This window comes from Aspergillus tanneri (assembly GCF_003426965.1).
Source record: "Aspergillus tanneri strain NIH1004 chromosome Unknown AapTan_6_pilon_pilon_pilon, whole genome shotgun sequence".
Classification (NCBI taxonomy): Eukaryota; Fungi; Ascomycota; class Eurotiomycetes; order Eurotiales; family Aspergillaceae; genus Aspergillus; species Aspergillus tanneri.
Window position 1 is genome coordinate 1,042,726 of NW_022984633.1, and position 19,119 is coordinate 1,061,844.

The 19,119-nt window shown below is 49.3% G+C and overlaps 6 protein-coding genes across 6 annotated transcripts; 4 read left to right on the top strand and 2 right to left on the bottom strand.

Annotated features, from left to right (window-relative positions):
* Positions 1 to 872: 872 nt before the first annotated feature.
* Positions 873 to 3,219, top strand: ATNIH1004_008375 (serine/threonine-protein kinase; the record flags this gene model as incomplete). The annotated part of the gene is made up of 2 exons (XM_033572985.1): positions 873 to 992; positions 1,039 to 3,219. The coding sequence occupies 2 exons, from the start codon at positions 873 to 875 to the stop codon at positions 3,217 to 3,219; spliced, it is 2,301 nt and encodes a 766-aa protein (XP_033423537.1).
* A 1,227-nt stretch (positions 3,220 to 4,446) lies between these two features.
* ATNIH1004_008376 (exosome non-catalytic core subunit RRP42) lies at positions 4,447 to 5,657 on the top strand (the record flags this gene model as incomplete). Its single annotated transcript, XM_033572986.1, has 2 exons — positions 4,447 to 4,992; positions 5,058 to 5,657. 2 exons carry the CDS (start codon positions 4,447 to 4,449, stop codon positions 5,655 to 5,657), a joined length of 1,146 nt encoding a protein of 381 aa, XP_033423538.1.
* Positions 5,658 to 6,115: 458 nt separating this feature from the next.
* Positions 6,116 to 7,046, bottom strand: ATNIH1004_008377 (uncharacterized protein; the record flags this gene model as incomplete). Its single annotated transcript, XM_033572987.1, has 2 exons — positions 6,116 to 6,520; positions 6,660 to 7,046. 2 exons carry the CDS (start codon positions 7,044 to 7,046, stop codon positions 6,116 to 6,118), a joined length of 792 nt encoding a protein of 263 aa, XP_033423539.1.
* A 1,302-nt stretch (positions 7,047 to 8,348) lies between these two features.
* Positions 8,349 to 9,267, top strand: CYC1 (c-type cytochrome; the record flags this gene model as incomplete). The annotated part of the gene is made up of 5 exons (XM_033572988.1): positions 8,349 to 8,376; positions 8,772 to 8,803; positions 8,869 to 9,027; positions 9,079 to 9,173; positions 9,243 to 9,267. 5 exons carry the CDS (start codon positions 8,349 to 8,351, stop codon positions 9,265 to 9,267), a joined length of 339 nt encoding a protein of 112 aa, XP_033423540.1.
* Positions 9,268 to 10,275: 1,008 nt separating this feature from the next.
* On the top strand, positions 10,276 to 12,220 carry ATNIH1004_008379 (uncharacterized protein; the record flags this gene model as incomplete). The annotated part of the gene is made up of 2 exons (XM_033572989.1): positions 10,276 to 10,816; positions 10,893 to 12,220. 2 exons carry the CDS (start codon positions 10,276 to 10,278, stop codon positions 12,218 to 12,220), a joined length of 1,869 nt encoding a protein of 622 aa, XP_033423541.1.
* Positions 12,221 to 13,406: 1,186 nt separating this feature from the next.
* Positions 13,407 to 16,302, bottom strand: RPB3 (45 kDa subunit of RNA polymerase II; the record flags this gene model as incomplete). The annotated part of the gene is made up of 5 exons (XM_033572990.1): positions 13,407 to 13,800; positions 13,857 to 14,425; positions 14,491 to 14,775; positions 15,696 to 16,111; positions 16,251 to 16,302. The coding sequence occupies 5 exons, from the start codon at positions 16,300 to 16,302 to the stop codon at positions 13,407 to 13,409; spliced, it is 1,716 nt and encodes a 571-aa protein (XP_033423542.1).
* Between the last annotated feature and the right edge of the window lie 2,817 nt (positions 16,303 to 19,119).

The following is a 19,119-nucleotide window of genomic DNA, read 5'->3' on the forward strand; positions in this document are numbered from 1 at the left end:
GGGATTATCTTCTGTTTGTCTTGTGTTTACTGTCAGTGAGAGAAGAGAAGCACTATTTGGTCTCTGTCCATGCCAGCACAATCCCTCCTGCTCAACAGATTTAACCCCTCAATAATCCACTTGTATTATCCTTATTTTTCCATTTTTTCATTCCCGTGGTGATTATTATCATCATTATTATTACTATTGCCAGCATCAGTATTTTTTATTTTGCTGTGATCTGCACCGTCCGATTCCACCATCCTTCAAATTCGCTCCGCAGTCGACCGCCTCTTCAAGGCTCCACGTCCCGATACCAATCTCGTCCTGGAGTTGGTAAAGCCGTCACCGCGTCAGGGGCTCTCCAACTCGGTCCCCGATCATCCATTCATTTAGCAGTTCCCACTGAATGGGCCCGCTCATATCACTACAGTGATCAAGTCCAATCCTCTGGGTCCTTCCATCTTGCTTCCAGATCTTCTCCTCCACCTTTCTTTTTTTGAGAACTACATGACTGCCCCCTTTCCCCTCCTCTCCCACTTGTTCTGTCCCTCATCTCGGTATCTTTTATTAGTTCTATTCCCTCTTCATCTGCTCTCGTTTCGATGGGAAAGAGCCATATCATACTCCGAGCCTACCACCGCTTGAACTTCGAATGATGAGCAACTGGTCCCATTAATCACTTTCGACCACAGTCGGGAGAAGTATTTGGTCCTATAATCTATACACAGGGTGAGATAGGGCTGATACATGATGGAATCGAGTGGAAATTGGTAGCTGACAAGGCCATAGTCATACCAAACCTCTTCGTTTATCTGCTGGCAGACAATAAAGGGAAAGGCAGGATGACCGTCACATACGACCACTCGTCACGGAGCGGTGCTCCTACTTCAATGGCTACGCTTGAAGGCCGCTTTGAGGTGCTGAAAGAGGTGGGGGATGGTAGCTTTGGAAGTGTTGCAGTAGCACGGGTCCGGACCGGAGGTTCCAACATTGCACGAAGAGGAACCATGGTAAGTTGTACCAGTTTCCAGGACAAGCCAGACCTAACGTCAACAGGTCGCGATCAAGACGATGAAGAAAACATTTGATTCGTTGACCCCGTGCCTAGAACTTCGTGAAGTGATCTTTCTTCGGACTCTACCACACCATCCTCACCTTGTTCCCGCCCTTGACATCTTTCTTGATCCTTTTTCACGAAAGCTACATATCTGTATGGAGTACTTGGATGGAAACCTCTACCAATTGATGAAATCCCGAGATCAAAAATACTTCGATGGGAAGCACGTGAAAAGCATTCTTTACCAGATCTTATCTGGCCTTGATCATATTCACGCTCATCACTTCTTCCATCGTGATATTAAACCGGAGAATATCCTGGTGTCGTCGTCCGCCCCGAATGATTCCACGTTCAGTCGCTATTCCCACCTCGTTACCCCTCCATCCACCCCCCCGATATATACGGTTAAGATTGCCGACTTTGGTCTTGCAAGGGAGACTCATTCAAAGCTGCCATACACAACGTATGTTTCCACGAGGTGGTATCGTGCGCCCGAAGTTCTTCTACGTGCAGGCGAGTACTCTGCACCCGTTGACATGTGGGCGGTCGGTGCTATGGCAGTCGAAATCGCTACACTGAAACCATTGTTTCCCGGTGGCAATGAAGTCGACCAAGTCTGGCGAGTTTGTGAAATCATGGGAAGCCCAGGTAACTGGTACAGCAAGTCTGGTACAAAACTCGGTGGTGGCGAGTGGAGAGAAGGCTCTCGCCTTGCCCAAAAGCTAGGCTTTACTTTCCCCAAGTTGGCGCCACATTCGATGGAGAGCATTCTACAGCCACCACAGTGGCCTGCATCTCTGAGTCATTTTGTGACTTGGTGTCTCATGTGGGATCCTAGGAACCGCCCAACCGCCACTCAGGCCTTAAATCATGAATACTTTGCAGATGCTGTCGATCCTTTGCGGCCGAAGTCCTCCACAGCTCGGTTACTGGGTCGGAAACATTCGGACAAGAGCTTCAGATCTCCAAGCCGGGAACCAACTGATTCCCCCACGCTTTCGTCAAAGTCATCCTGGTTTAGGAGATCATTGATTGGAAGGTCCGAAAGCCCTGCTCCAAATTTTGATGATGAGCAGCCTCCCAAGCAGCCAATCGTTTCCTATAATACCACTCCAGACCTCCAGAGCGCAAAGAACAGACCAGCACCTAGTAAGCGTGCTACGTGGGCCAACGGAGCTCCAATGCCTATCTTGCCTTCTATTCGGCCAGTGTCGCCACTGTCGAATGCAGTCACAGCGCAAGCCAACTCCTCCATCGCCCATGCGGGTGATGCGAACGCAGGCAAATCGAACAAGATTGGGCGTCAACTTTCTGTTAATTCTCACGGTAATCATTATGCTGATATCCACAGGCAAGAAGCAGAGAGGGCTCTCAATGGCGCTGGAAATAGCAACTCTACTGCCAGTCAGAAGGAGAGCTTTTTCTCGCATCTTCGCAAGCGTGCTCGCAGGCTATCTGGACGTAACCAAACAAATGTGCCTAGTGATGACCTCGAAGCCAATGCTGGTTGTATGCCATGGTCAAATCGATCCTCCCTAGCCCTGGACTCTGTTAACGTCAATGAAACCAAGCACAACTCGGATTTGACTGAACTGGACAAGGCCCTTCAGGGTGTCAAATACTCTCTCGACTCAACTGCCCTAGGTAATGTCCCTGTCCAAATTACTTCGCCGATGGAGGGTGGCAAGCGTCAATCCATGCCGCAAGGGTCTATTCGAGCCATGGGAGACATCGTTGTCTCCACTAATGTTACTCCTGGGCCCACTTCAACCCGAACTCGGCGTGCCTTTCAGTTGTCAACGCACCCCGTCCATCGTTATGAGACCCCCGAGGAGGAGGATGAGCTCTTGGATGAGGTACTTCACTCGGCGAACAAGGCTGCCAGACGTTTAGCACAGACCCAAGCTTCTGATGCCTCTTCCAACTATAGTCGACCAGCTATGGAGAACGACAGCTCACGTCCATTGCCAAGTCCATATCCTACTCCATCACCATCAGCCAAACGCGATGGAGTGGCTTTTGGTCACCCCGACGCTACACCTTGTCGGCGATTGGGAGTCGCTGATAACAAGACGGACTATTCATCTTCAACCCGTCAATGGCCTACTCCTCCTTACGAGGAAAGTGATTGGGCCAACCTTGCTTCTCCCAACATCATGGTGGGGGCAACATACAGGTAGCCATCCTCAGTCCTCGCCCTGGAGATGGTGTCATTTTATTTCCTGTTACTTGCTATTTTGCGACGTTTCTGTTCACATCTACTTATAAGAGAAAATGGGGTGATTATGCGTATAACTGGCGATCTAACCGAGCAAGGCGTACTGGGTCTGATGTCTTCTGATTCTCTTCGTCGTGGAGACTTTTATTTCACCTGCTTAATTTCTCTCGTTGCTCCCTATATCTTACTGCATAGGGCATGGGTTAGCCCGGATTTTTCCCTTTCATTTGTTGGTTCTTGTCGTTCTCATACCCCAAAGGCCTCATTAGATCTAGTCGGCCTCGCAACTTGTTTTCGGCATGCTTCTGATTTCCGTCTTTCGTTCTCATCATATTTGATGCTATTCTTTGCATATCCTCCGTTTGATACCAAATGCGCAAGTCGCGAGGTCTGCTATCATTCCTTATATATATACATTAACTCCCAAACATGTCCTGACCCCTACTGTGAACATTTTCCTTGTGTCTTGAGACTCTTATTTCCTCTGTATATTTTCCGGGCTTTCCTCCCTTCACCGCTATTCCTTTCGCTACACGGAGCAATGCCGTCCCTTTCAAAAATTTCCCTTCTCCCCTGTATAAATATTCTCCCCCTTCTGTTCTCTTTTTCATAGGAAGGACCGCTAGTGATCGTTTAAACAATTGTAATATAGTACTATCTATTTGTGGCGGAGCACCCGTCCAATCATACATACACTTAATGGAAAACACGAGAGCAAATGCTCTGGCCTCTTAATCACACATCCTCCTGCATTCATCAGCTAGAGAACCTTTAGAGTCTGCAGAGTGATAAGTATTATATACTTCACTAGTTATTCAGTTCGGCATGTAAGGGTGTCGCTCGGCCTGGAATAACAATCTACCGCCTTCCAGCAGAATTTCCTAATCCAGTACACCACCCTACGCTGCCGGATCGATTCCTCGTTGCAGAGCACTCCAGTGAGTCTCTAGCATGGACATCTTGCTCCATTGAACATTGTAACGGAGTAACCCTACCGGTACTACCTTTTTGCCTCAGGAGATAAGTTCAAGGGATATTGCCCCTTCACAACTCTCCCACAAGTAATCAGCCGCTAAAAATTGCGCACTTGCGACCCGGCTTCTGGACGGTTGTTTTTTTTTTTTTTTTTTTTTTTTTTTTTTTTTTTTTTTTTTTTTTTTCCCTACTTGGTTTATCCCTGGGACGCCTAATGGCAGCCCAGCGACAGGCTTCGTCTGCATCGCAGACCCCTCTGATTTCTCCTGCAGAGCTTTCTTACCTCTATACTTCCCTGGCTCTTCCCAATGGCCCAATTCGACCAGATGGCCGCTCTGCTACACAGTTTCGACCGCTAACGGCGGAGACCGACATCCTCCCCGGAACCAATGGCAGCGCCCGTGTTGGGTTTGCCGACGGTACGCAAGCGATTGTTGGAGTCAAGGCAGAGGTCGAGAAGACTGTCCTCTCAGCAGCTGCCCTGAATCCATCACAGGAAGCTAGTAATGGCTATACAGACGACGATGGTAACGAAGGGAAAGAAAGTTCGAGTGGAGGACATGGGTCTTGGGTGCAGATGTCCATTGAGATACCTGGTTTTCGGGACGACGATGCTCTACCTGTTTTCCTTTCCGAGATGATGCGGGAACCGTTGGTCGAGTCCGTATCAAACGGACATAATGATGACCTTGAAATGGCGGGGGGTCTGAAAGGGAGGCTCGTAATTAATCGAAGGTGGCATTGGAGATTGTATATCGATGTGAGTATTTTCGGGACTTCTGCTTGGCCTGTGTGAGTGTAGGGTGCTAATTTTCTTCGATGCAGGTTTTACTTCTCTCTCAACCTCTGTCCTATCCGCTCCCATTGCTATCCCTAACAACTCACCTGGCACTTTTGTCTACGAAGCTCCCTAAACTGAAATCGCAAGGTGAAGAGGATCCATTCTTTGACGACGACTGGAATGCCGCGGAACATCTGTATCCTCGCTCCGGCTCGAAATTGCCGCAAAAAGTTCGCCCGCCAGTGACGCTCCTTGTAGTCTCTGTTGGCGAGAACATTATCTTCGACCCCAACCGGGAAGAGATCGCTGTTGCAGATACTGTCATGGCCATATCTGTAACTCGGGACAGTACGTCCGATGTACTGAAACTGTTGGCTATACGAACTGTCGATCCTCCGTCCCGTTTGACGCAGCCTGGTGTGCCGAATTCGGAGAATGTGGCCACGGTGGGTTCCACAGCTGCCGCAGAAGAGTCGGCCGTATTGAACCCATCCACCGGCGAAGTGGAAACTCTAGGTGTCTGGAAGCCTCGACGGGGGGGTGTGAAGAGGAGTACAATCGCACGGATGGTGGAATTGATACTCCAAAAGGGAGGAGTTGGCGAGGAGGTCCTTGAGGGCCTTGAAAATGTCGAAGTTGGATGAATGGATTCGCTATCTGGGACATGATCTGGTCCCGAATTCGAACAGTCCCCTTGTCCCAAGGGTATTCTTTTACCAGTCCATAGTACAGGAAGGGTCTTGCCGGGAAGGAGAATGAGAGTGGTTGATGAGGATTGTGGGGAATAGATCATCGCTGCAGAGAGGTCCAGTCATGCAACCACAGGTAAATCCTACCCCGGAATTAAATGGAGACCTGAGATATGGCACTGCGCCTGATTAAATGCAATGGACGGTTAAGTTTGTCATGATAAGATAGATGGCAGAGAGCATATTCATGTACATAGAGAAAAGAAATCATATACCATATACTCTTGACAACCCAACATCTACGCTGTAATCTACATGCAATCTAGGAGTCACCGTTAGCAACTGCCTCCCAACCCCACTCTCTTATTAACAAACAGATATCTTCAGAACATCCATTCCCACCGTCAATAACATCACCAGATACCCAACCATTTTTTGACCGGCCTCTTCTTCCCCTCCCAATCAAGAAAATACCCGTCGCCATCGGCCTTGTCCTGGTGCTCAACAGCCACGGGCGACTGATCATCAACCACCTCGATATCAACCGAGGTCTTCTTGTCCTCCTCGGACTGCTCCTCCAATCCATGAGCAACGCGGTACTGACGTCTCTTCTCAGCGTCCTCGACACGTCGTTGGCGCTTCTGTCGCGTCTCTAAGGAATTATGTTCCACATGCATCCGGAACACAGTCATAGCCTGGGAGATGGTATCGATCGGATGTGATACAAGACCAGACCACGAGGGAAGTAGATGAGCAAATGGGGACGTGCGTTTGAAATTCGTCGTGAATGTGAACGTTGCCAAGGTCGTTAACACACTCTTGAGGGTTTCGTTTCTGTTAGCGAAAAGCTCTTCCGGTTGATCTTAAACAGGATCGATACCAAAACAGAGATAGGAAGAAGGAAAGAGAGACACGTAAGAGGGGAAATAAATAAATAAATAACGAAAAGAAACCCACCATAGCAATCCAAATATGAATCCACCGACTTGTCAAAAATTTAAACATGAATGTACCCTCTGGCGGAAACATATTCGGGTACTGTCGATTCTTCTGCTCCTCTTTCTCCTTTTCGGACAGCCGGGGACCGGGATAATTGATCGGGGCCGAATTGATGACCTTGCCATTGCGAGTCTGCACCACCCGTCGTGCCGGATGTGATGGCGGTCGGAACTTGTCTGGTTTCTCCAGAACACGATGCTTACCGTTGTCGGCGTGCGAGGATGATGAAGCGCATCGCGGAGACGACGGGGTGCTGCGGTTGGTTTGTCGGCTGAGGGCCAGTAGGGTCCGCGTGGAAGGGGCACCCCGTGGGAGAAGAAATCGAGGAATGTTCGTGGGTGGCATGGCCGTGGGTGGGACTCTCTACACGGCGTGGAGAGTCTTTGTCTCTTTTGCTGGTGTTGAATGACGGACTTGACGAACTTTTCACCGGCGGACATGCCGATAATGTGGTCACGTGATGATATACAGGGGCTATTGTATGCATCTATGTTCATGTGGATACAGACTCTGTGCATTTATTCTATATGATATTAATAGTATCGAAGATTGGATAGATCTGTCTATTTACAATAAATAGCAGAGGGATCAGTTTAGCATGGGCTATTAGCCTCCACGGCTGTGCCTTTCCATCTTCCATACTCAGCCTTACTACACCTAAGGAAATCGAATACTTTGAAGCAGCTGATTGCTCTAGAATCGTACAGATAATCGGATTCTTAATATCTAGTAGCTGAAGGGGTATACCACGAGTATATGTGTGACTCTTACAGTGGGAGTGGACTACGGAGTACGGCGGGATAGGCTCTATCAATGTACTTACTTATACGGGAGGACATAACACTATTGACCCTGGACATTCTAGGAGGTATCCTACCGGTTCTAAATCCAATCAGCACTAAGCATCCAGGGATCCAGGATAGACTCGGTGGTATGTCGGGCTGCTAGGAAGATCGACGTCTCAGATGCATCGGCGATGCATGGCTTCACAGATACAGGTACAGGTACACCTGCCCGTCGATGCGGAGACGATACCCGAAATATGCCTCAGGCCAGCAGAGCCCGGTGGAGCGGAGGCCGGTGCTGACTCAGCTATCCCGAGGCAGATCGAAACGTCTCGGGGAACCAATGATGACGCGGTCATTAATATTCCTCGGTGCTGGGAGTGCCAGGATGATGAACTCGCCATGAGATCATAAACGAGACGGTCATACTCCGAAGCATGTTTGTTAGGTAGTTATTCTGTAGATTGACTGGCTGATCAAAATACACAGGTCTATATATATATTCATCGTGACTAGAGTAGACCGGAGTCTTTTCGAATCCCCCTAGGAAAATGTCTAACAAAGTATCAGTCCACCTGAATAAGACACCGGCAATGGCCCCATCCCGAATGCGCCCGTTTCATGCTGAATCATCTGGCCGCTGATTGGTCCCTGTGCAGATCACGGGAGGTGTCGGGGGCTCCGCCGGGCGCTCTCGTTCTTGTACAAATTCTTGCGATCACTTTTTTTTTCCCTTCCCCTTCTGCTCCATTTTTTTACTCAATTGATCTCGTCCATTTTCTGGAATACCCGCCATCTCTCCCATTCACCTGTACAGTATTCTCAACTCTTTTCTACTCTAGATTCCTTTTATATATTCACAATGGGCAAGGAGGCTTCTTTCGCTCCCGGTAAGCAGATTCCCTTTCTCTGCTAGCCTGGCGCAGGTTAAGCAGCGAGTTCCCTTTTCATTCCCAGCGACTTGCAATGTTTCCTTTCCTGTATGCTGCAGTGAATGGATACTGGTCGATTTTGGCGCCAAACAGTGCTCTCTGCACCCCCTTTCTTGTTTATGGAGGTTTCACTATTCCACAACTTTCACCACCATGATTCTATAGTATTCATTCTTCGTATACTTGTTCTTGACCTTGTCCACGTCTGAACAGCCACCCACAACTCCTCTCCTTATCCACCAGCATGACCAGTTTCGATGTTTTTTGTTTTCTCACTACCATTGACATGCGCGAGGCCGAGTTGGAGGCAATGGAAAAGGCCAAGCAGACTGCTAACAGTTTGGTGACTCCAGGTGACACCGCCAAGGGTGCCAAGCTCTTCCAGGTGAGTTGAAGCTGATGAGTTTCCTACATTAGGGGGGGCGACGGTTAGCTAACGGAGAACACTAGACTCGCTGCGCTCAGTGCCACACTGTCGAGGCTGGTGCTCCCCACAAGGTCGGCCCCAACCTGCACGGTCTGTTCGGCCGTAAAACTGGCCAGTCCGAGGGCTACGCCTACACCGATGCCAACAAGCAGGCCGGTGTGACCTGGGACGAGAGCTCTCTGGTATGTGCTGGTTGGAACTTTACTTGGAAGTCAGCTAACACATTAATACAGTTCAGCTACCTTGAGAACCCCAAGAAGTTCATTCCCGGTACCAAGATGGCCTTCGGTGGTTTGAAGAAGGCCAAGGAGAGGAACGATCTGATCACGTACGTTTTCCCATGGATGAATAGAACATTGGGGGAGGGTGTTTCCGACTGACTGTGATTGCACTATAGCTACCTCAAGGAGAGCACCGCCTAAGTGTTCCCGATCTGCGATGAAAAGAAAAATTTCGTTTCTCCACCCCGTCCGTGCCAGCCGATCGACGACGGTCCTATGGACAGGGCATGTAATATTACTTGCTACGTACCTTGATTATTCGCAATAGACCTTGGTTTTTCCTTTTGTGCGTGCGCTGAAGAACAATGCGGATGTCATAGAAGATGCGCTATCTTTTCCTTTTCTTGTTGTGTGATGACCATGTGTGTACCATTTACCATTTTTCATTTTTCATTTTTTTTATTTCTTATTTTTTTATTTTTCGCTTTCACTGCTGGAGAAACCAGTAGTAATGAATGAAAGAGATCTCCTCTCATGACTTTACCTATTCTAATTATTGATGCTCTGTAGACTCTGGACTGGGGACTACGACGTGGCTGTACTGCGCAGAACGGGCCGTGTCAGGCACATGACCCACAGCGTCACCGCCCATTGGCCCAACCACCCACCGAGCCAGAATAAAAGGACGAGGGGTTCTTCTGCGATCCTGGGGACAATGACGGAAGAAAGAAGAAAAGAATTGAAAAGAGAAAGAAAGAAGTCACTTCTATCCAGAGAAAATCTACAATCACAGTCGTATTGTTCCATCTCCCCGCCACTAACCCCAGGACTTCCCCGCGTGATTGGTGGTCGTGCGTCCAATGCAGGCGCCGCTGTAACGAAGGAGTGACTTGTCGCGACCTTGTTAGTCGGTCCACGCCGTCCTCAGGCACCCACCCTTCCTCGTACCTTGGATCCGCCTGTATCCTCTATCCCTCTATCTACCAATCTATCTCTACTATCTATCTACCCTCTCTATCTTCTTCCTCCCTGCTCTACCTGCTCTATCTGCATCGGTTCCTATCGCGACATCACCGAACTAACCTTCCCAGCGCCCTCTAACCCTCGATCTAGATCGCTCTGGTTATCTGCTCAAGTGCTTGCCTTGACTGCGCGCCGATTGAAGTGGCCCTAGCCTCTCCCTATAGAGCGTGCGCAACGCCGTCCACCATGTTGGACGAGCTGGACAACGTGTTTGATGACCATCCGTCCCTGGATGCGTCCCTGGAAGATTTCGAGAACAACAGCAATTCCCATCAGTCGCCCATCTTCGGTCTCCCCTCCCAACATTCCGGGTTTCGCTCCGAGGAGTCGGACGGTGAGGACGAGGATGCGACCCCCCACGTGGAGCGCTGGTCGCCGCCGGGATTTCGCAGGTATGATTATGTGCAGGGGAGTGGGTGGTACCGCCATCAGCCCTATTCGCGCAAGATCGACCATGACCGTCTGGCGCTGAAGCCGACGGTGGGCCTGAGCCGGTCGCAGTCGCGCGAGCCGAGTCCTCAGTATGAAGATGCACTCGAGGGCCACACGGCTGTGAATCGAAGCACGTCCGCAGATACGGGGGATGTTACGATCGCTGCCAATGTACCGTTGCCAGCTGATGCAGACTCGCCGCAGAAGGGTCGGTCTCCCAGTCCCGGCCCGGCGGCCAGGACGAGCCCGAACCCGGATGGATTGGACTTTAGGTCGGAGAATCACTTAAGCAATTGTAGGCTTGACTCTCGGTTTGAACCCTGTCCAGCACGCTGGCGCGGGATACTAACGGGTGGGCCTTTTTTCTTAAGATATCCGGTTTGCTGTGCGCGCAGAAGTCCAGCACCGTGAACCCTTCGTCGCATCGTTTAATTACGTGCGATCCAAGTTCGACCGTGTCACCAGCTCCAAATCCAGTACCACGTTGTCCATCGTGATTGCGCTGCTCTCCATCGCGTTCATGCGCGCTTTGTTTTTGCCCAATGTCCCGCAATCCATCCCGGATCTCGTGAAGCTGTCGGGATTCGCGCGGTCATTCGAGCCATTGATCTATTATTCGGAGAACGGCGTGCAGCAAATTGGGACCTTACAGGAGACGGGCGTCGCCGTCTGGGATCTGAGTGAGTCGGTGCGTGGGACCAATATGACCAGTGCCCCGATCATTGTGCGCCAGCTGGATGAACTGTCGGAGTCCTTGAAGTCGCTCTCCCTGGAGCTGACGCGCTTCTTTGCCAATGTGGACTCGGACGTCGACTCGATCCTGATCGTCATGGATTGGGCAAAGCGGGAGCTCGAGACCTTGTCATCCCAGCCGCCGAGCTCGCTGCCCTCGATCGTCTTTGACAACGTGCACGATATGCTCTCACGGCTGGGCCCCCTGGAGCGGGTGACAGTCCCCAGCGGCGAAACAGGAGGCGAGGTCACCGCTGCAACTACGCCTACTGTGTACGGCCACGTCGTCACGGCCCTCCTCGGTCAAACCTCTGCGCAGCGCACGCGCGCAACTCTCACGCGGACTTTTACGGAGTTCCTATCCGTCCTGGAAGAATCCATCAACAGCGAATTGACCCACTCGACCTCGCTCTTTGCGCTCTTCGAGTCGATCGATCGGCAGTTCCTAAACCTCCAGCGCACGGTAGTGCGGGAGTCCGACGCCCAGGAGCGCGCGGAAGGCGAGATGCTCAGCTCCCTGTGGACTCGCGTTCTCGGGCCCGATGCGGCTATCGTCCGTAAATATGAGAAGAACAAACGCCTCCTCGCCAACGTTCGTAGTCGTACCGTTGCCAACAAACACCTGCTGATGGACCACCGTGGCCGCCTGCTAACCCTCAAAGTCAACCTCGAGACTCTCCGACGCAAACTCGTTAGTCCCCTTGTTCGACGGAACGATTCTGTGAGCTTTCTTGGTGCCATCGAAGGCGCCAGTGGCCGCAGCAATGGTCGAATGCTGGGGCCCGTGGAAGCCGTGATCGAGGGCCAGATCCGCGGACTCGAGGGCAGCCACGATTATTTGCGATCGGTTCGGGAGAAACAGAAAGCCAAACTAATGGAGATGGTGTATGGATCAGGCCGCAAGATACCGTCCACATCAATGCTAGCAGACGGGTCGGGTGATTCACCGGAAATCGAAGAATTGTAATGCGACAGAAATGGATGAACGAACCTCCCTCCCCCACATGTACCCACTTTCCCCCTCTTCTTCCTCGCTTTTTTATCCTCTGTTCAATACATGACACTGACATCTCTCTCCATTTCTGTCGCATCTGTTCTACCATTGTATATCCTCATCCGCCTGTCTTTGTTACTACGCACTCATGGATTGGTGTTTGGGAGTCCATTCATTTCCTGCTTTTGTCCTGTCTTCTGACTAGCCGGCGTCCAACATAAAGAACGAATGGTGTTTATCATCAGTGGTGTCTTATCGCTTTGTATCTCTTTTTCTTCTGGCATCTTAATACAGGCGATTGCGACGGAATTTCAAAAGCGATAGATGAGAGTTTTGTTTCCTCTCCCTCTATCTCTTTTTTTTTTTTTTTTTTTGCTTGGATTTCGTACATTCCTATGTTATCTGGGAGTGTTGTTGGCGCTGGTGGCTTTTCTTTTCTTCCCGTTTCTTTTCTTTTTCTGCTGTTCGTATTGGGTGTTTTATGTTCTTGAATGGATGAATGAACGGATGAATGGTTGGAGAATTTCTAAGGTGTATGTATGTAGTCTTTTTCTACTTACTTTATACTACCTTAGTATCTTCCAGGTACATACATACGTACAGTACTGACCGTCTGGCATTATCTCTACTATTTATTATATTTCTTTCCTTGCTTCGTTTATTATTCCATCATATAATCATGTAACGTAGGTATGGAGTAAACCGGTACAAATTGATTGTATTTGTGATATGCATAGAACTGTGTTCTTCATTATTCATTTTGTATTTTATAGGAATCGCAAATCAAAATATCCTGTACTAGAAGTACATGAGGTGTTGAATAAATGGATCTAATATGACATGATAGAACCTCCTAAAAGGAGAAAAGCGAAGAAAAGTAGGAAAGACTCACTCATAAGAGCCGTCCGATTGCACTCACCGTCCGTTGTCTTTCAACAGATTCAACAGAAAAGAAAGAAGAAAGAAAAAAGACATAGTATGAAAAGAACTGAGAACAAATATAAAGAAAATCCCAATAAACACGCCGCTGGACCATGACCCCTTTTAAAACTCCGACCGCATGCTTTGTACCCGGTTTTATTTTCATTGTGGAAGACAGTGGGTGAGTTTGATATGTCCCTGTTCTTGTTCACTTTTCCTTCAAGCTTATTATTTCGAATTAAAAGCCATATCCACCGCCTCCGTAGGGGGTCGCCCCGTATGGAGTAGCGGCGCTGGCTCCCCAGGCACTGGTGCTGCCGTTGGCGTAGGCCGTGAATCCCCCGTCGATACCCTCCGGAGGTTCATAGGCATCCGGACTGCGCACACCCATCATATCCTCGTCCTCGACGCCTATCATGCCATTGCGATCACCGTCGCCGGAGCCGGAGAGCGAGGAAATCACGGACGCGAGTTTCCGCTGCAGGACCGTGATACCCTGCTGGATGATCGTATCCGGGTCCAGGTTGCCGATACTTTCGACGTCGAGGTAAAAGTTGTTGGGCTGGGCGTCGTAGTCGAAGGGTTGATCGGGGGGAGCGGCGTGCTCCCATGCAGCGTTCTGAGAGACGGGCCTGAGATGGGGTTGTCAGTGGGGAAGGGGAAAAAATAGCTGAGAAACATAACATACCATTCCTTCACAGGATCCTCCTCATACCAATAATCTACATGTCGTAGATTATTGTGCGGGTCATATTCGAACCCAATCGCCGCAGTAGGCGCCCACTTGGCATGTTCCTTGGCGATGCCCTTCTTCGCGATACAGTTCATCTTAAGTTCCTGGCCCCGACGCAGTTTACAGATCAACGGACCGTGGCCCTGGGGGTCCGTGATGACCGGGTTTCCGACCCATTCGTTGGCGCGCTCACTGCTGACGACCAGATCGCGCGCGTACACGTGCATAATGTCGTCGCCGGTGCAGCGCGCGTGCAACGACAGGGTGACGCTGCAGCGTGAACAGTGGTCCTCGCATTCGCAGTCGCGGGTGTACTCGATGTCCTGGTCGCAGTGTTTGGAGTTCAGGGGGATGAGGCCGAGTCGGTGGGCGAGGAATTCGTCAGGGAGGACGGATGTGTTCTTTTCGACTTCGACAAGGTCGATGGCCATTGTGGGGACTTCAGCGAGCATGGTTCGGCGGAGGGAGTTGGCGAAGGCCAGGTCGACGGAGCTGAGTTTGAAGTCAACGCGGTAGGGTTCCGCCTTCGCAGAGCGTCAGTTACATTGTCTTTCAATTCATACTCATATATTCTTGCGGTATCGCTCACCTCTCGCACTGTCACTTGTGGCCCTGTGGGCTCGATGTCCATTTCATAATCCATGGCGGCGTTGAGGCAGCACAACGGGCTGCCAACTTCGGAGCTCGGATAGGAGAAAAATCTGCGTCGATGCGAGTGATAAACGAGAAAGACAGGAGGATCGAATACCGAGTTAAGTAGTTCAAGATGAGGCGGCGAAAGGGAGCGAGGGAGGTGATGAACTTGTAGGAAGAGAGTCGGAGGTGAAGGTTGAAGTTTGGCTGCAGCCGCGCTTTGCCCGATCGGGATATATCTCTACTGGGTTCGTCACTCAACGTCAGATCGATCTACAACTCGACAAAAGTTACAGTAGCTCATGTGTACATGATATTATTATTCTGATTGTATATACTGCAGGACAGCTACTGGCTACAGACTCTAAGTCTCTACTCAATGTCTATCTATATCAATCATTATTGGAAATGCAAGGCAATGAAGACAGGCAAATACTCTTGCGTAGTCAATCGGATCGCCGGGAGATGATATGATATGACTTTGTTTGCCTTCTTTCTTATGGTTGCTTCTTGGTTCAGAATCCTAGTATTTCATAAGTAGCGGACCAGATCACCCACAGGTGAAAGCAGATCCATCAGTCATCCTGTCAAATGGGTCCAAAAGATGACGATTCTATGACCGTCGCATTGGCAGCTCCAAAAGTATCCATCCGTACGTGGGATTAGATGGCCACCTCGTGTCTGATTCAAAATATGATTGGTATCCAAATAACCAAGAAAACAAATCCTTCTCAAATCTGATCCCAACTCAGGTCCATGAGATGTGTAGCTTTTTTTTTCTTGATCCGTCCAGAAACAGTACAGCCGACCTCATTGCTCTAACTTCTATTTTGACGGATTGTCGCAGAATCTATAGTGATGAGTGCCGGAACTGGAACCATGCGCCGAGCCATCCAGCTACCAAAGCGATGGTATAAAAACGATAATTCTAACTCCAAAACAGCACAGCCGACCATGACATTAAGGGAAGACAAGTCAAGAACTGCAGACGGGGAAGATGCAGCAAATTATAACGAGACATTTCTTTTTGAGAGGAAATCATGTCGAGTCATTAGGGGAAGATCAAAAAGCCCGCGGGATAACTTCCACTGCAGCTTATTCTTTCTTTTGTTCTCCCTGCAATGGAAGAATCAACCAAGTCAGTCATCACTACCGTCTCACTGAACTGCGGTTCAATGCCTCCAGGAGCTCTGGACGGCTTGCAAGAGCCGCAGCAGCTTGTGCGTAGCTGACCCATTGACGTTTCCGTTTGTGCATCTCTGGCCACTGGTCTTCTTCGCGGTCCACGGTGACCTCAAAAAACTGATACGAAGCTTTCGGCGCATGCGCCGTCAATAGCGTGGATGGCCGCATATCTGGGATCATGCCCAGATCTTGATGCACCGTGCAGATTACACCGGCCTCTTCCCAGGCCTCTCTGCAAGCAGCCACTTGGGCACTCGCCTCATCTGTCTCCCATCCACCCTTAGGAAGCACCCAGCCGCCTCGACCGGCAGACTGGATCATGAGGACTTTCGTCTTATCAGCGGACAGTGGGACCACGCCAGCCACAAGCCGTTCGCCTTTCGATCCGTAACCTGAGAGGAAACAGATACAAGTTAGTATAAATTTGCGCCACACTTATCCAAGAGATTGCGGGGGTAGAGGGTGTGAAGGATGCGAGGGGAAATTAAATATAAAAAAGGCCATAGAGTGGCTTCAGGGCTAAGGACTCACGTTGGTTCTTTCGCCCTGTTCGGGACTCCATTGACCGGGTCTGATCCATCATTTTGGACTAAGAGAAAGAATGAAAAAAAGAGAGGAAACGAGGAGACGAATTAAGAATAAATAGCCTTTTGCAACGCCTCTGAGAAATAGTCTATACCCAACCCGATTGATAAATAGAATTGGAGTTCAGCGCCGGTTATACCCCACGCGACAAAGAAGCAAAAGAGTGGAAGGGCTCCGAGAAATCCAGTCAAGCAGTATAGTATAAAAAAAAGGGTCAATGACACCAAGACCCAATAGAAAGGACTTTCTTGGAGTCCAGAAAGCGGCCTTTAGACCTCAAGAGACGGAGGTAACCAGGAGAGATCCAACCTGGAGGGGGGATGGGGAGCTGGTCCAGGAGCCGTCAACCCTAAACTTTTTTTTTCTCCGGGGACGTTAAAAAAAAAAAAAAAAAAAAAAGGCGAGGCAAGGAAATTTTTGGGAATGGAAAACTGGAAAGCAAGGGAACTAGGTGTCCCCGTTCACTCCCGCGGCGGAGGGAACCTCGAAGGAGATGAGAGGATAGGAGGAGACATGGTAATGAAGAGAATAAGACGGAAATAGGGGAAGAGGATAGAGAAGAGGAAATGGGAGGGACGGAGGGGGAGGCGAAAGGAGAGGATCGTAGGTAATAATGAGGGAGCTCGCCGGAGCGGATGGCGCTGGGCGGTACGTACGGGTTATACGCCGATGGTATTACCGCTGTTCGGCGGGTACTTCGCTGCTCCCAGCGAGAAGTACCTTCTATTCTGTACACGAATTGTGGAGTGCTCTAGCAGATTCCAAGGATCTGAGAAAAGCAAGCGCCGAAGAACAACATGGCTCCTAAGTCTTCCGCATTGCGGACCTGTTGGTTCCACCGCGCTCAAGGAATCGCATAATCCCACAGTAAGATAGACTATATACATTGTAACTAAGTAAACTTGGGGATGCATGGTCCCCCAGACCTTACTTGCCTTATACTGTCAGGCACTCGAGTGTTACACGCCTGAAGGTAGCATATCATCTCGGACAGACCAAGAATGTCAGAATCGGTCTGCTAATGGAGAATTGAGACAATTCCTGTTCCATCAGCCTTCGAACCTCACTAACAATCGACAATGTCCGCCACAAGCGCCTCTTACCTGCATCATCCATCTGCTGCATCATAATCGTGGCGGGACTTTAGCATCTCTCCATTTCACCTTTTTTTTTTTTAACAAAAAAAATAAAAATAAAAAGACGTATTTCTCTAAAGCTGTGCAGGCACTTAACCCCAGCTCTCTTTCCCTCGGTAATGAAGATATTTCTATTTCCCAGAGTCAAAAAAACTGGACTCGATCCACATCGGCATAACCAACCCTGGCTGCGGTACAAACGGATGGAACCAGGGCTTTTAGAACCGATGCCCAATAATCATCGTTCTAGTCATTCCTTATGGAGTGGAACGAGTCCACGAGTGAAGGCGCAGTTTCCCTCTTCAATAGGACTCCTTTCAGCTAGATCTTCGTCGGGTATCTCGTTGCACGGACTCGTTGATTTTGTAGGTTTAACGGTGTTCAATGAGAGCGACGCACATGGACAACACCGTCATCCCGTCATGCAAATCAATGCTTCTTGCCGCGGTAGCATACAAGTATTAGAATATGCACTACGTGTGAAGCTCCCGAAGGATAATTAATCCGCTGGTCCTGAGTCACGTTGAAAAGAGACTGGCGTAGAATTATTCTCATTGAGGATGTATTTTTTTTTTTCCTTTTTTTTTTGCCTGACCTCTCTTCATCAAGGTAAGCTAAGGACTGGATACCATGAAACGCACAAGCATGCTTGCATTACATTAGCTCCCAATGGCTATTGGGGAGCATCAGTCCTATCACAAAAAGGTTGATCCCAACCAATGCGGGGCACTAATCAAAACCTGACTTTTTCTCTTAATAAGTAGGGTTAAGGTGGACTATAACTATACAGGGTAAAATGAGAGGGAAAGGAAAGAACAAAGAAACAAACTTGAAATTTTTTAAAGAGTTAATGAGAGAATAAAAGAACTACAGACCATCTATATACACAGTACAGAAGGACCCCCGGCGATCATACCGTTGAGATTCAGCGGACAATGCGGCCACTAGCTGCAACAAAATTGTTCTACTAACGTCGGTAGGCCATGCACATAATATTAATAGGGTTGGTAAGGCCTTGAAACCCCACGTTAGTGATTGGATCGAGATGATACAACGCAGCAACGATCTGTAGCAGGGGCGGATCCCGAGTTCGCAAGGGCGTCGGAGGCCCTGCACGTGATGGCATAGAGTCCGGGGATTCCTAGACAAGATACATACAATCCAATCGCTGAATAGATCATATTAAAGAGTTAAGACATCCATATCACTTCTGGAAAGGGGTTTCGGAGATTGGCCAGGACTTCCGAAGGAAACGATTATGCCAATGCCAGTGTAAGGATTGGCACTTGGCCAACTTCCCATTCCATCGACAATTTTAAGGTACATGGTTTAGATACAACAGCCAGGTACCTGTATGGTAATGGATGTCTTCCATACGGTACGGTATGTACCTTCATACATACAATACCGTACGGATCTCCATCGACCGGATGCTCTCAAAGAGGTAAAGTTGATATCGATAGATGGAATCTGGAGTCAGGAGTTACATATGTACCTACCGAATAGTGCTCTGTACATGAGTGAAAATGGCAATATCAAGCTTCTGTCATGCATCATCGAGAGGGTTAGTTGCATCTGGTATGATTTTCAGACATCGACTCCGAGGATACCCATCCCTATGCATCTACTCCTAAGCTATCACCAACTCCCCTGAAAATAATGCCCCCAAATGAGTAGGG